Genomic DNA, 16,662 nt, shown 5'->3' on the forward strand with positions numbered 1-16,662 from the left:
AGAAGGAAGTCATGTATCACATAAGAACCTACTTCCAAGAAAAGTTCTCTGCACATACTTCAAAAATTTAGACATTCAAATCTCTCAGGATCTTTCCTTCTCACAAAAATTACTATCCAAAAAATCAAGTCAGTGAGCCTTCAACTGCTAGATAGCTCAGTATGCTAGACATCTAGCTGTGGAGCCAGAGTTTGGGAGTTCGATTCTTCATTGGGCCTCCTGGACAGAGGCTGGACTCGATGGTTCATAGGGTCCCTTCCAGCTCTGCTGTTTTAAGATGATGATGATTATTTTAATGTTGCCAAATCTCCATGTTCCACAAGTGGGCCATATCTCTGTACAAACTTTAAGTTTACCAGAACTAAAATACAATATGTGGAAGGCAAGGGAAGTCCAAAAATATGGGCAGGTTATTGAAGTCAGGAAGTTGTTATTAAACAGAGTACCAAGATGGAGATTTCAGACTGATAGGCCGGTCACTGATATTGTACCTAGCATCATACAGTGGAATAAAATAAATAAATATATAAATAAATGATAGGCCTCAAAAACAAAACAAAACATTAGTCCATTAGTCTAATTTTAATTCAGAGATCTGAATCCCACTTTAGGTGAAGCACTTATATTCCTGAAATTGCACAGAACTAAAGTACAGAGAAACAACACAGTCATTTCATAAGCAAAACTGGCAATTAAATTTTAGGTGTTGCACTGGTTAAAAATGTCAAGTTACCTTGGGAGTAAGTTTAACAACAGATCCCATGAGCAAAGCTAGCCAAATATTTTGAGCTCCCTCCTCCTTCTTCCACCTCACCCACTCTATCTCTTTGTTTTATACCACCTAGCCTCATGAAGAGTACTGGAAAACTTGGAAACTTGTACATTTTTGTGGACTTTTAATTGGCCCTGATAAAAATATTTACTATTGTGGTTTAGATTCAAAAGGAGAATAAAAAGGATTAGAACACTTTAATTTCATTTCTCTGGTAACCCAATCACAGTTTTTGGCATCTCAAAAGTAATTAGACTGCTGAATTCTTCTCTTACATGAAACACTGCTTGTAACTAATCAAAGGGCAGCAAGTTTTACTGTGTTACTATCACCACAAATACTGTATTTATAGTACAACTTACAAGGAACCACATGACTAACTTCGCCAGATTGTTGTATATAAGGGAAATTCACAAAAAGGGCATGATTTTTAAAAAACTTTTGCCATATTTTCCACAGGAACAATGGCTACTTGGAAAACCTCTAACACAAAGGCAAGAACAATGGACCTGCAGGCCACGCCTTTCACAGGTGGCTTATTTTGAGCCATGGATAATTCAACCATCAAAAGATTTGCACTGATAAAGATGTGCTGAAAAATGCAACAAACTGTTTTCTTGAGTGATAAAATCTATAAAAACATACAATGCTGATGGACAGTTAAGAGACTCTGTCCCATTTATCAGAACAAGAGAAGTTCCACGTATGAAGTTGTCGCTGAATGATGAACCGAGCATTAGCATTAGTTTGTGTATAAATGTTTGCTTGGTGCATGCATGCCTTTCTGCACACACAAGAGTGCAATTCACCACCGTTCTACTTGACTGTTATAATCCTCAGTAACAGCTATTTCTTCTATTTCATCCTCCTTTTCCCATTCCTGGATCTTCTGTACACGCAATATTTTTCGCTCTTCCCGTCGTTTCTGACGATTTTGTTCATGCTCTTCCAGTTTAGCATACTGAAAGCGCTGCAAAAACAGGTCTTTAGCATATTCATATAGTTGCATATCCAGGAAGTTTAGCTCTTCTATGCGCTTCCGCACTGACTCACTAATATCCACATTAGAGGCCCGTGTTATATTATACTGAGTGAAAGGGGAAATGAACTCTAGGTTAAATGTCCTTTCAAAGAGATACTGGGTTTTTCTCTGAAATTCTGTGAGTCCAAAGAATGCCATGTTTTTCAAGTTGTTCTTGGCGCTTTGGAGGAGTCTTGTATTTCTTTCACTCTCATTCATAAAGGTCAAATTGTAACATCCAACTAGGCTGAGATCCGCTAGCATGCGCACCTGTCGGTTGTTAGCTAGGTTGTGGCCACAGTTCATGAACTCTTGTAAACTGACCCCAGACCAGTCATCTCCCAGGTAACACATAGGGAGTTCTTCTCGCGTGGGACTCCTGCCATCACACATGTGGAGGGAGGTCTTCCATGTGGCTCCTCTTTGGACATGCTTCCATTCACTCAGGTAGCGTGACACCGGGTCCCTCAGCATTGTGATATAATAGAAGTTCCTGAAAGATTAAGAAATGGTGTTAATTAGGATACAGTGGACATTTCCCCCATTAATTAGTTGTGCTCCACAGCATAGTATACTATCACTCTGGCTTGAAAAAGTTCACATACAGAAAACCAGTTATCTGATGGATTCCAGTATATCCATTCCTCTCTGACGTAATTAGATGTCACAGAAAGAGGTCTCTGATGGGATTTCTCATTTTTTAGAAAGCAAACAGGCCCCCTTCATTTGATTAGGATTATAGCACTAGAGGAGGAACAATTAACTTCCTGACCCATTTTTCATTGTGAAAATTGCCCCCAAAGTTGATATTTGTCCCATGGGCTATAACACTGAAATTCCATATTAGTACTTGTATATTTCTAGCACAGGACAGAAGAAAGGAGAGAAAATGCAGGGAAAAGATTGTGAGATGTTGTGGCAGAATGTGAACACACAGTGTTGTCAAGCCATTCATAAGATTATTTATAGAAGTAGAAGGTGGGATAGGCAAAGCTGGCTCAGTTGGCAGCAGCTGCCTCAAAGCAGAGGTTCTTCAAGGCTCCTTGATATGTGGAAGCAAGGAGATGTATGGGTGCAGGAATGTTACAAATGAGGTGTGTGTGTGTGTGTGTGTGTGTGTGTGTGTGTGTGAGAGAGAGAGAGAGAGAGAGAGAGTGAGTGTGTGTGTGGAGTTTGGGAGGCACCAGCACGAATGGCATGTGCATGTTCTTGTACATTCACTAAGTTCAGAAGGGCAGGCCCTGGCCTTACCTACCACTGGCATGCAGACCCCAACATCTTCGATGGAGCCAATGTGATTCTCATGCTGAAAAAGGCTTCCCACCCTAATAACTCAGAAACAAACAACAGTGGAACCAGCATGTTCAGGCCTTTCATCCAGCCTTTCTAGCTTAGGCTGAAACAATGTACTTGTTAGCATCCTACTTTGTGAACTTTTGCTTTCAAGAGTATCAAATGTAAACCTCTGCTAAGAAAAGTTTTTCTCTCCTACTCATTCAAAAGTTCTTGCATCCAGCACTTAGGGGGAAAAATCCCTGCTATCCCTTGAACATATGATAGGCTACACAAGGAGGTAAACAGCACAATTTGTAAAGCTGTCAAAGCTAAATAAGAAATGCATATAATGTGATGGATCTGTGCGAAGAAGCATTCCCTGTAGCCTCTGGCTATGCAACAAGGCAATCATGACCATTTCGCCTTCAATCTTTTTCTAGATTTTTGAGGATTCACAAGAGTTTATATATACTCTTGTGTGACAGTCAGAGGCCACAGATGACACAACATGCTAAGTTGTAGGCAGCGACTGTATGCTTCCAAGTAATCTCCTTCTACTCATAGATGTGATTATTTATTTGTTTAACATAATTTTGTACTACTTTCCCAGACAACAGGCCTCTGATTGGACAGGTGAACAGCTCTGAAATAAAAGGATTAGACTAAATCAGCTCAAATGGGAATATCTGGTATAAGTGAAGCTTTTGGCAACACCATCTGTGCTTGAATGCTGTATAGGAACAGAATTAGTGACTGGGAAAACACTCTTACCCTTCATTTCCCATTACCTCTCCAGCCTTCATTGTCTACTCTTTTCCAACACAGCCTGCTTAGTTCCTTCTACCAGTACAGTACAGTACAGAAACCTTTATTGGCATGCTGCATAAATAAAACGATAAAACAATAAAATACCGGGGAAAGATTCATTACTGGGGGGAGGAGGAACCAGAACATCAAAGTTGGAGCCCCTCGTTTTGGGGGAACATGTTGCGGCGTCTCTGGATAATGGCCTGGACGTATCTGGCGGTTGATAGAGTGACTTCCTTGCTAAGGTCACCTAGAAGGTATTGTATTTTCCTCAGGTCTGCCCATCCGGAATGAAGGGGGAGAAAGACCATCTGATGTGACAGGCGGATATCCTTGTAGAGTGTACAATAGAATAGCATGTGCTGCAGGGATTCAGTCTTTCCCTGCCCACATGGGCAAATTCTCAATTCTGTTGGTAAGCCCCTATACCTGCCCTGCGCTAGACTTGATGGTAATATGTTGCATCTAGCGAGGGTGAATGCCCAGCGGTCTTGTGGCTGTTCTAGAAGATGAAGGTAGTTGGGTCTACGTCCGAGGGTGAGAGGTAGCTGGAAGTACAGCGGAGAGCAGACTTTCAGGGCCGCGCTAAACAGCGTTTGCCCTTCTATGTCCAAGACCCTGTTTTTGATGGTTTGGAAGACCCTAGAGGGGGGTATTGAACCCATTAGGTCTGGTGACAGCCCTAGGGTCTTGATTTTCTTTAAGAATAGGGCCAGGCCTTTGGGTAACAAACTGTCAGCAAGCAGGGCTTGAAGCAGGGTGTCCTTAGGAGAGAGAAAACAGATTTTGACCCAGTATTTTAGGAAACTGAGCCAGGCCCTAGTTTCTATTCTCTGTTGACCGCATTCAAGACATAGGGCAGCATATGGAACACAGTGGGGAAGGCCTAAGATTTTGTATAGAAATACAGATTGGACTCTCTCCACGGAGCTGTGTAGTGAAGACATCCAGATGGGGACGCCGTATAAGAGCTGTGAGACTGATTTCGAGTTGAAGATCTGCAGGGCAGCGGGGATGTAGCCATGGCCCCAGGTGTGGTGGAAACGTAGAATGGCTTGTGCCGAGAGCTTGGCAGACTTAGTTGCTGCCCGTTGGTGAGTTGTCCAGGAGTGACGATAGTGAAAGAAAACGCCCAAATACTTGAACTCTCTGACCTGCTGGATAGATTTCCCATGGAAGGACCATGGGAAAGTTTTCCAAGCCTTGCCTAGTTCCTTCTACCAATATTCTCACCACCTCACTCCTAAAATACTAGTTTCCTGCTACCATCACCCCACTGTTTAGTAACCATCAACTAACTTTAACATAGGAACACTCAGACAAGGGAAAGCAACCTACACACACACACACACACACACACACACACACACACACACACACACACACACACACACACACACACACACACACACACACACACACACACACACACACGTTTTCTACTGGAATACAAGTCCCAGAGTACCCCAGCTGATAATATGGCCTGGGAGATGTTCTGCAAACAGTACCTTTTCCTAGCACTAGGAAGACATCTATAGAAAGCACTGGGGCAAAGACCTGAAGGATGGGAATGGGGAAGGGAAGAGAGAATCAAGCAGACAGGCAGGGAGACAGCAAAGGATATCAGCTGTTCCTGCAAAACAAGTTGTCATTCCGGCATCATAGAAAAACATGAAAATTAAAAATGGGGGGAAAATCAAAGAAAAATACTGCAGTGGAAATAATGAGGGGGGGAAACAGGGAGAGGAGAGGAGATGAGAGCAAAGGAGGTGAGGAGAGAACACTGAATATGTCATCAGATTCCTGTGTTCTGCTTATCCATTTTAATATATATATATATTATAACCTTTACACTATAGCAATAAATTTAAAAATAAAAAATAAAAAATATTAGAGAACCCTGTGACAAATATGTGAACGTTTTTTGGAGAAGAGTGGATGGTTAAAACAAAGACAGAAGGGAAGAGATCACAAAGTGGGCAGACAAAGAGCAGAGAGGATAGCAAAGAACATGGCAATTTGTGCTGGAAGTAAGACCTAGGGAGTAATTCGGGATTGTGTGGACAGGTGATACCAGTAGGTCCCAATGACTCCCAATATATCCAGCAACAAATATCTTTCCCTACATGTAGACACTAGAGATGACGAAGAATTGGAAAAAATGGTGCTCCGTCAGAATTCTTCATTTGTCAAAGTTGATGAAGCGATAAACTGACGAAGCACCACATTTTAGCAACGAATCAATGAATGGTTGTTGTGGGTTTTTCGGGCTCTTTGGCCGTGTTTGTTCTTCCTAACGTTTTGCCAGTCTCTGTGGCCGGCATCTTCAGAGGACAGCACTCTGTGCTCTGGTGTAGTTTGGCTTTGGGAGTGCAGTATTTATGGCTGTGAGATAGGCTATTGTCTTTTTCTGTACATGGGTGATTAGTGTGTATTGTTGTGGGTGTATTGTTGTGCTAAGGAGAAGAAATTATCTGTTCCTGTGATTGATGGGTGTCATTAGCTGGTCTTTTGTGTGTAGTGATCCCCTGTCCTTGTGGCTGGGTCGAGTTTGTTGACCTTTTGCATGCTGTATTTTTGAGAGCTGGGAGCCAAGTTTTGTTGAGTACTGTCCTCTGAAGATGCCGGCCACAGAGACTGGCAAAACGTTAGGAAGAACAACCTTCAGAACACAGCCAAAGAGCCCGAAAAACCCACAACAACCATTAGATCCCGGCCGTGAAAGCCTTCGCGAATCAATGAAAATTCATTAATTTGTCTTTAAAACATGTTGTCCCCCCCATACAGCTGATCAGCAGGATACTGACAAAGAGGCTGTGGTAAGAGAAAACCCGGTTTCCCTTCCTACAACCTGCTTGTCAATGTCCTGGATATTGACAACCAGGCTGGCTGCAGAAACTGAATCTGTTTTATGTTTCTGCAGCCAGCCTGCTTGGTCATTGGGACACTGACAAGCAGGCTGTCTGGGGGAGCTGAACCTGGGGTTTGCCTCCCTACAACCAGACTGCTTGTCAATGACCCAACCAATGGTCAGGTCACTGACAAGCAGGCTGGCTGTGGGAAGGCAAACCCCAGGTTCAGCTCCCCCAGCCTGCTTTTCAAAAACACTGAGGGAGTGGGAATCCTTTCGGCAGTTTTGCTCAAGTTGCCCGAAGGGAACCCACCCACCCCTTGCAAAAACAGCAGTGGAAGGTTATCCTTTTGGTAGGCTTGCTCAAGCCATCTGAAGGGAACCCCCCCATCTGCAAAGACAGTAGGGGTGGGGTGGGAGTCCCTTTGGGCAGGGATTCCCGCTGTTTGCAAAGGCAGTGGAGGCAGGATTCCACCCAAAGGGAAACCTCAAGCTGTCTGCAAAGACAGAGGGTGGGATTCCCTTCAGGCAGCCTAGCCTTCCCTCTCTACCTATGCCCTCGAGGAACAGCTGAGAGAGGAAAGAATGAAAGGTGAATATAAAAGGATTATATTTGTCGCTTTATATTCATTTGGGTCTCTGGACTTCAGTAATACAAAGCAACAAATATATGATGGATCAGCAATATTAATTGAATATCACAATTCATTTTTATATTTGTTCCCATGTCTAGTAGACACCAATACTGGCATGTTCTTTAGAACTCCACAACAAAAATCAGCAGAAAGACCCAGAATAACTAGGGACAACACTACAGTATGGCCAAGCCTAAGCGAAGGGTGTCCCCCAAAATAAAGTAACAATTGTACTTAACAAGTTTATGGCAAGATTGAAAATAGAAGAGAGAAGAATGAATTACTGTACTCATTTGTGAGATGCAGTTTTAACTTGTCTACCCATACACAGTAGCACAGTAGTAATTTGTTTTCACAATGACTGATCTTTATTTGGTGTGTGTGTGTGTGTGTGTGTGTGTGTGTGTGTGTGTGTGTGCGCGCGCGCGCGCGCGCTAAGTATAATTCAGCCCAAGGGATGCACCAGAGCTGGTCTGCACAGAAATAAATAAATCTTACAAATTCAGGTTATGTGAGAAAGCTACAGGAAAAAGATATACTTGCATTTGTGGAAGGAAGACACAATTGCACCTTATTACAAGTTTCCTCATGTTCATAACACAGTGATGGCCTCTCCATGTGGACAATGTGTGAAGAAGGCTAAAGGTATAACTTGCAGGATATGGCTTCTAAATGGTTGACTTCAGCTCAAATGTGATTGAAGAAAATTTGGTATATATACATTGGCAATCTCCAAACTAACCAGTAGCATAAAAATAAGATAAATTAATAGCTTTGAATATTCCCTCTCATCCATGACTTTATATGCTCTTTGGAATTGAGAAAGATAATTCTATAGATGTATATATATATTATCTTTAGGGATGTGTGCAGCAAAAATTCTCATATTCCTTTCATTTTGTGTTATTTTCTTTTTCTTTTTGCATTTTTTTTCCACATACCAGTCCTTTGTTTTACACCAAAGGGGAAACCTCTTTCAAGTTATCCATTAAGATTCCCCCCCCTTTATGTTTCCTAGCACTTCAACATCCCTTTAAAAAAACCCTTAAAAACTAATCCAAAAAAGTAGAGTAAAACAAACAGAGCCTCAACAAGTAAAAGTACACAAGGGGGAAAAACATCTCCAGGCAGATCAAATACTTCACTCACTCATCAACCATTTCAGAACGCAGGAAAGCACCCACAAATTAGGAAACAGATAACAACAGTATTTCAGTGCCATTCACATAGCACAACAGACCCTGTGGGCATGTGCAGCAAAATAGAAAAATAGCAAAGAATCAGCCAGGCCGATACGCAGTGTCTGCCTGGGACACAGAAAAACTTAGCAATCAACAAAAAGACCAATAAGGCAGAAGTGCTCCAAGCTGTGCTGAACTAACACACACACCCCAGTTCAGTGTCAAACTAGCACCATGACAGAGTCCCTCCCCAGCCCACATACACTAAAAAAAAGGGGGGGAAGGGGAACTTTTGTGTGCCCCTCTTTTGTAAACATGAACCATTAATCTTAGAGAAGTTATCTTCTGGTAATCACTGACCAACGTGCCCTCTAATTTTCAGCCCTCTTGCATGCAGGGTTCCATCACAACTGGAACCAAACACGATTGCTGTGCAGAGGAAGAAGAGAGCTGGTCAGGGAGAGGCGGAGTCCTGCACGCACATGCTTAAAGGGAACTTTGTCACTGACAGAACACAAAATATTATTTTGTTCTCTCATGTTTTGGGTTTTTGGGTCTTCAAGCATGAAAGTCCCATCCCTAATTATTTTTCAACACGGCACTTCTAAAACAGAAAAACAGAGAGAGAGAGAGAGAGAGAGAGAGAGAGAGAGATTCACTGGAAACTGTAATTCTCATTTTACTCCTGTTAAGAGGCTTTTGTTTGTATTAAGGCCAATTAAAGGATGGGAAGTTTATCCTCCCCTATATAAGATGAGGAGTCCCCTCCCCCTCAAATTATGGACCACCCCTACACAATAGAAAACAAAAATGTGGGTTTACCGAGTTCTAATTTTAACAGGCACTCAATTAGGCCCCAAGAGTTGAGTGCAGAAATAGAACCAAGAGGAAAACCTTCTGGCTACCGGAAACAGCTAAAGTGGGCAATGGGTTCTAGCATGTGATAAGAGTTTGAAGTATGGCGAAAATGACAGGAGCATCATGTCATCATGCTGTTCATGGGATAAGGCATAAGGAATCAGAAGTCATTGCTGAGGAAGACAAAATTGGCACTGCATGGTATATAAAATTTTAAAGAAGTACCTGCAACTGCTTTACATTTAGTTTATACCCTAAATGTTTATATATCCACTGTTGTTAATTAGGCATGAAGCAATATTGACTATCCTTAAAACAGTCTCTCCTGTTTTCCTCATTACAGAGAGGATTATTGAGCAGTATTGACCCTATATTACCAAGATCAAACAAAAACAAGAAAAGAAAGAACAAACAAGGAAAGATTCACCACTGAAGTTTACACAGATGGGCCACTGCAAAAATAGATCTCTGCCTGAGTTGTCTTTCTGCAAACAATGCATTAATAAATGATGACATTCTCACATCTGGTGTTCTGATACAACTCCTGAGATTTCCTTCAGACCTGTGCTAAAGCTCACCTGACAGTAGGGAAGAAAGGATTATGCTGGCTGTGGGTGGTGTGTGTGTCTGTGTCCACTGTAGCTAGAACAGCTAGAAAGAGACAAGAACGGCACACTTGTTCTGTACTTAATTCAGGACTAATTAGAAGCTTGCACAACATGGGGGACTATGAAGCTGAATGCAGCTCACCAGCCATATCTTGTGGCCAACCAGATGCTTGAAAACCTTGCTTTTGCAGCCGAAAACAGGAAGAAAAAACAAGAGCTTTACTAAGCCTCCAACAAACACCTACCTGTATGTGGCTGTCAGACTGTGTTCAGCAGCCCTGTAATTGCAACACACCCTGCCACACATACTTGCATAATAGTATCAGTCTCCTTAATCCTACACTGTCTGGGTAAAGGATTCAGACAAGATGATTACTCAAAGATTTGGTTAGTTTTTCTTATCATTACACATTTCGCTTTGTCCATGCACATTTTATTGGAATGTCTCTTTCTCCCATCCAGTTTCTCCCAGAACTGAAATAGATATACAGTGGTGCCTCAACTTAAAAAATTAATCCATATTGGAACAGTGGCCATAACTTGAAAAATTCGTAAGTCGAAGCAATGTTTCCCATAGGGATGCATTGACAACCATTTAATCTGTTCCGGCAAAAGAAAAAAAATCACCCCCCCCAAAAAAAAAAAGCCGCCCATGCTGCTCTCTGGCTCCTGTCCCTGCTGCCTCTTGCAGTGGCGGAGGCAGCGGGGATGGGAGCCAGAGGGCAGCGGGGATGGCTTTGGAAGCTAGGGAAGCCAGGCTTCCAAAGCTGACCCTGCTGCCCTCTGCCTCCCATCCCCGCTGCCTCCTGTCCCTGCTGCTTCCAAAGCCGTCGCCACTGCCCTCTGCCTCCCGTCCCTGCTGCCTCCACTGCTGCAGGAGGCAGCTGTAGGTCGAAGCTCCGGCCGCAAGCAGAAGCAAAATTTTGCGGCCAGAGCTTTTCGTAAGTTGAAATTTTCATAAGTAGGAACGTTCATAGGTTGAGGCCCCATTGTATACACAACTATTCCTCATGCAATATTCATATACTTGAAGCTAATTGTTCTCAAGTGAAGTATAGCACCTATTTCAAAAATGATTTCAGAATGATCTACAGGGTGCATATATAGTTTATCTCTCTGCATGATTATCACCCACTGAATTTTAAAGATTTCTGAACAATGTTGCTCTATTACCACACATTAATGATGTGGAAGGAAATTTTAGGAGTAATTTCTTTACACATATATGGAAAGATGCTATACTAATTAATTACAAAGCCACTGTATTTATGTATGGTACCAATCATTAACCTAGAGACTCAGGCACAACTTATCCTGAAACATTTAATAATAGAAATTAGGACTACCAACACTGACAGCTGCATAACTTTGCTTGAGGGCTTCAGTGTACCAACTAAGGGCTATTCCCCTTTTGTGTTGTTATCAATTGACTAGGTTTGAATGCTAGGCCTTATTTCTTCCAATACCCTTCTGTGTTTTTATGTGTGTGCACATGTGTACACATGCATCCACTTGTATAGAAGAGAGATGCTGGTTAAAACTGAAAACTTGCTTGGAAGGAAGGCCAAATGCTACAGTCCTAGAACAGAAAAGAGTTAACCAGAAAAGGAGGGAGGAGGCGACCTTGCTGCTCAGATTATCAAATAAATCTCCAAGATATGGAAAATGACAGAGAATGTAACTCCAGACAATCCCATTCAATGGTGTCTGCTCCCAGAATGCAGACAATGCAATCAGTGAGGCACAAGATATAAATACTCCATGCAAGGAATCTCATCTCACAAGCACAGAAATCCTGCACAGAGAAATAGATTTTGATCACCTGTTTCTAAGAAGGCCCATGAGGTCAGGAGAGTAATCAGTTCAGAGTGTTCGGCTTTTAATTTTAAAAAGGGCTGAAAATATTTCTCCAGAAAGCCAAGTGGACTATGCAGTCATTCTATAGTCCTTTATGGCAAGGGTTTGCCAGTGAACAGATTATGATTGATCTTGGTAACCACTACATAATGGGTTGGAACAGAGGTAAGAAAGAGGAGATAGGTAGACACTAGACCACTGCAATTTTTTTCATATGTTCCTTGTGCACTCCTGCCATATTGTTATCATTACTAAAACATAATCGCCTGCTAATTTTTGGGTCTGTGAGCCATGTTTTGACCCCCTCCCACCTCAAAAATAGTTTTCTGTTCAAAACAGACATTGACAACATGGTAGCAAGTTGTAAACTTTTTGCTTTATCTTTTATACTTTGTAATCAAGGCAGCAATGAGTGAAAATATGGAAAAAGAACCAGCTCAGGAAGTAGTTCTTCCAATTTCATCCACACCAAACCATCCAATACTTAGAAAGGATGATAGAGAAGTGTCTGAAGCATGGCTCATTGGTAATTTACTGCAAGATTTGATCCTGAAAAAAAGGATCTCAACTGCCCACCAATGGGGATGTGCTTCGCTACTTTGTTTTTCTCAATCATGTAGAAAGATAAAAGGGATGATGTTATAAAATTTGTTATCCTGAAGGCAGAACAGTTTTGGGAGCATTCTGGCATTCCTGTGATGCCTATCAGAGCGGGACATTCCAAAGCAAAACTCAATAAATTAATTGTGCAACGTGAAAATCTTCAGAAACATAAAACAAGGAAGAACTTCCCAGCTGAGAATGAAAACTTTCTCAGATGTCTTCTTCTACTCTTTGACATAGCACATGACAATGCCATTCCTATTATAGAACATGACAGATGTAGGACTATAGAAATTATTCTGGAAGATGTGCAATTCTTAGAAGATCAAAGATCGTGTCAAAAAATTGAGTTAGGTGGTCTTGATAAGAAACACTACGCAAAAGTTATGGGGACATTATCTCGTAATGAAAAAGAAATTGAGCATTCTGTGAGGGAGAAGTGTCGCCAAAAAGAAGCTTCAACCAAGATAAACACAAGTAGTAGCCTAGAACCTGATAAATTTGGTTTAGTTGGTTACCTTGATTCAAGTGATTCGGATGGCTTGGATGCTCAACCTGATTCAATTGAAGATCCAGAGTTTGTATTTCCTTCAACTAGCAGTGGTGAAACACGTACAGATACAACACTCTGTAGAAAAAGTTCATCAATTGCTTTAACACTACAGTACCCAGAAATCTATTTACAAGAAGACCATATCAACCATAGGAGACAGGCTTAATCAGCTGGTCAATGAACAGCACTCATGGGAGCAATTCTTACTGAAGGTGGACTTCCACTGGAAAAAGGAACTCTTTCAATTAAAAGCACATGGACAGCAGGTAAAGAAGTTAGGAAATCATCAGTGCAAGCAATTAAGGCTACATTCACAGCACCAAAGCACTTAAAACTACATTGGGATGGTAAACTGGTTCCAGACTTCAAAAAAGAAAACAATAAAAGACCAGGGATTCTGGTATCTGGTATGCCAGACTTTGAAGAAGGCAAAGTTCTTGGTATCCCAGTAATTACAAACATAACTGGTGAAGAACAAACAAAAGCGATGTTTGCCCTCACAAATGAGTGGGAGATTTCAGATAACGCGAGATCCCTTGTTTTTGACACTACAGCTTCAAACTCAGGATGGAAAATTGGAGCTTGTGTTCGGCTGGAAAACCACTTTGACAAGAAGTTTTTTTTGTGCTGGCTTGTCGGTATCACATATTTGAAAGAATCCTGAGTTCAGTTCACAAAGAACTGTTTGGTGCAACATCATGTCCTGAAAACACCAATTTCATTAAATTCAGGGACTATTTGGTCAACTATTAACACAGAAGCTGATTTTAAGACCCTAGAAATCAAAGACAGATCTTTGAAACTCACTAAGAAAAATGTTATATAATCACTGAAGAGAATACTTTCTACTCCAACTAGAACGAACTTGCTACCTTGCACTGACTATCGGGAGTGTGCTGAATTGATGTTGATACTTCTGGGTGAGACACGTGAAAGAGCAATACACTGGTTGAAACCAGGAACATCGCATCATGCTCGATGGATGCCATTCATTTTGTATCCTGCAAAGATGTTGGCTTTCAGTGCTCAAGCAGGATACGACAAAGCCATGATCAGTAAACTATAAGCACTATGCAACTTTAATGTACTATTCTATGAAAATTGACTCTCTTCATCCTTTGGGGCCGATGCAGTGTATAATAATCTCAAGATATGGCATGACTTGAACAAGTATTACAAGCATGACCCACAAGTTGCAAATGCAGACATAAAAGCCATGGAAAGGCACTTCTGGTACTTAACCGAAGAATGTACTGTGTTCTCTCTATTTTCAAACAGACGTTCCTCTTCAGAATGGCAGCAGATTGCTCAAACATTGCTCCAAATTCTTGGACCAAAAGAGTTTGAAAGGGGCCATCCAACTTTTCCTATTCTTAGCCATAGTACAAAACTAAAATCCCTTATTAGGCCTAAATCCTGGTTCTTGTTTCACAGCATGGGAATTGGTGCTGACCGGCTAGGAAAACCTGTTAGTGAATGGCATAATGATCCCAATTACCAAGAAGCTGAGACATATATGCAGCATATTAAAGTGGTGAATGATCTGTTGGAATGGGCTGTGAAACTAACGACTGCTTGGGCTTCTGACCCTGCAGCACAGGCTTCTGCGGTTTAGCCCGCAGCGCCACCACGTCCCTATAATGGCCTAGTAGACACCCTGTAATGGCCTAGTAGACACCCTGTAATTGGCAAGGAGGTGATCATTCCATAAAAAGGGGGATAAGATGAAAGTCAGCTCAGAACAGGCTAAAATGGGAACTAGTTAAGAAAGAACGATGCCAAAACTATCAGGGAGCACACCAGAACAAAATTTTAGACATGGAAACCATCAAATCTTACCTTTTACCTTAATCCCCCCCCCCAAACAAGATGGAACAGCACAGAATGGCACAGAATATCAACTTCCTAGTACAATAAACCAACCAAATTCACAACAAACATGTGACTGATTATATGAGACTGATGCACCAAATCACAAAACATCCCCAAGAACAACAGTCCAGAATCATTTCCAGGCAGAAAAAGGCTGGAATGTCAACTTCAGAGCAGTACAGCCCATGAAATTCACCTGTTCCATTAAACTGGAGGAGACTGATAGAATCCACAAAACATCACCAAGCATTCCAGTGTCCAGAGAGAAAGGAAGCATTGCAAGGAACAGTTCAAAATAGCAATCATTCTGTGTGGGTCTATATTGCTCGTTTCATCTTTGCCAAATGCTCCCTTTCTTGTGTTCCTAAAAGCCTCCTAACCAGAGTATGAACCAAAAACAAAAAAAAAACAAACCCATGAATCGGTCTGGTTTGTGCTTTGGGTTTGTGGTCGGTTCAGTTTGGGGATCCCGTTTTGCCAAAATTAAGAGAAGCACTAAACCTTTTTCTTCTCAGGGCTTTGTTGTGCTTAACTGATGAAAAAAGGAGCCAGCTTCTGGAATTTTCCCTTGTGTGGTGTCACTTTGTGAATGGTAGTGGTGCTGGGGGACTCCCGTTCAACACCTTGAACTTTTGCCTGTGGAGTATCTTAGGGTTCCATGATTCCCCATACTATTTCGCACATAAATGAAAAACCTGAAATAAGCTGTCCAGAATTTTGTGGCCTAGTAAAAAGCAAAAAGCAAAGCATGCTGCTTATATACCACCCCATAGCTCTTAAAGCACTCTCTGGGTGGTTTACAAGTTAATTATGCAGGCTACACCCTGCCCCCCTGCAAGCTGGGTACTCATTTTACTGACCTCGGAAGGCTGAGGCAACCTTGAGCCGGCTACCTGGAATTGAGCCCTGGGTCGTGAGCACAGTTTTGGCTGCACTACAGCAGTTTAACCACTGCACCACATGCTGATGACACCCAACTCCATCTGTTTTTAAAGATCTTCTAGGAGGCCCTTCTCAAAATTGTTATTGTTATTACTATTGTCAGTGCCTTGGATCAATGTTCTTACACCACTGCAAAGCCATGCCCTCAGGGACTCATAATTTCTGTGTTGCAATCAAGGGACACAAATGGGGCCTATGTTTGGACACTGGTTTGGGGATGATCCCACATCAAAATCATGTGGATCTACAAGGATCTGTACATTGGATCCATGTTTTTGCACCACTGCAAAGCTGTGCTCTGGGAGACCCATGATTTCTGTGGCGTAGTCTGTGGACATAAATGGGTGCTATTATTGGATAGTGGTTTGGGGGATGATCCTGCATAAAAATCATGTGGATCCATTAGCAGCTGTGGCATATATTGGTGTTTTGCACCACTGCAAAGCCATGAGCTGAAGGACCAACAATTTCTGTTTTACTGTGTGAGTACAGATGGGACCTATGACTGGACAGTGGTTTGGGGATGATCTTATATCAAAATCATATGGATTCATGGAAATCCATGTGATTCCATGTTTTTGCATCCCATGTTTCTGCAAAGCAATGTGCTGGGGTGGCTTGTGATTTCTGTGGTGTAGTCTGTGGGCACAGATGGGGGTGGTCCTGTGTACAAATCATGTGGATCTATGAGGATCCATGCTTTGGATGCATGTTTTTGTGCCACTGCAAAGCTGTGTGTTTGGGAACCCATGATTTCTGAGGTGGAGTCTGTGAGTGCAAATAGGGTCTTTTATCTGACATGAGTTTGAGGAGGGTAACCTTTAAAA

At 41.9% G+C, this 16,662-nt stretch overlaps 1 protein-coding gene across 2 annotated transcripts in view; it reads right to left on the minus strand.

Moving 5' to 3' along the window:
- Window positions 1-563: 563 nt before the first annotated feature.
- The window catches only part of HS6ST3 (heparan sulfate 6-O-sulfotransferase 3), a 267,349-nt gene continuing 251,250 nt past the window's right edge, over window positions 564-16,662 (minus strand). The window contains exons 2-3 of one of the 2 annotated variants that reach the window (XR_012085337.2): window positions 1,282-2,286; window positions 564-1,243 (exon numbers count right to left, since the gene is read on the minus strand). Coding sequence is in view for 1 of the 2 variants with exons in the window: in XM_072994706.2 (XP_072850807.2) it covers window positions 1,578-2,286 (709 nt within the window). In the remaining variant the exon portion in view is untranslated. Of the gene's footprint in view, window positions 2,287-16,662 lie in introns of both variants that reach the window. The other variant, XM_072994706.2, reaches the window with a different exon arrangement.

This window comes from Pogona vitticeps, chromosome 3 (assembly GCF_051106095.1).
Source record: "Pogona vitticeps strain Pit_001003342236 chromosome 3, PviZW2.1, whole genome shotgun sequence".
Classification (NCBI taxonomy): domain Eukaryota; kingdom Metazoa; phylum Chordata; class Lepidosauria; order Squamata; family Agamidae; genus Pogona; species Pogona vitticeps.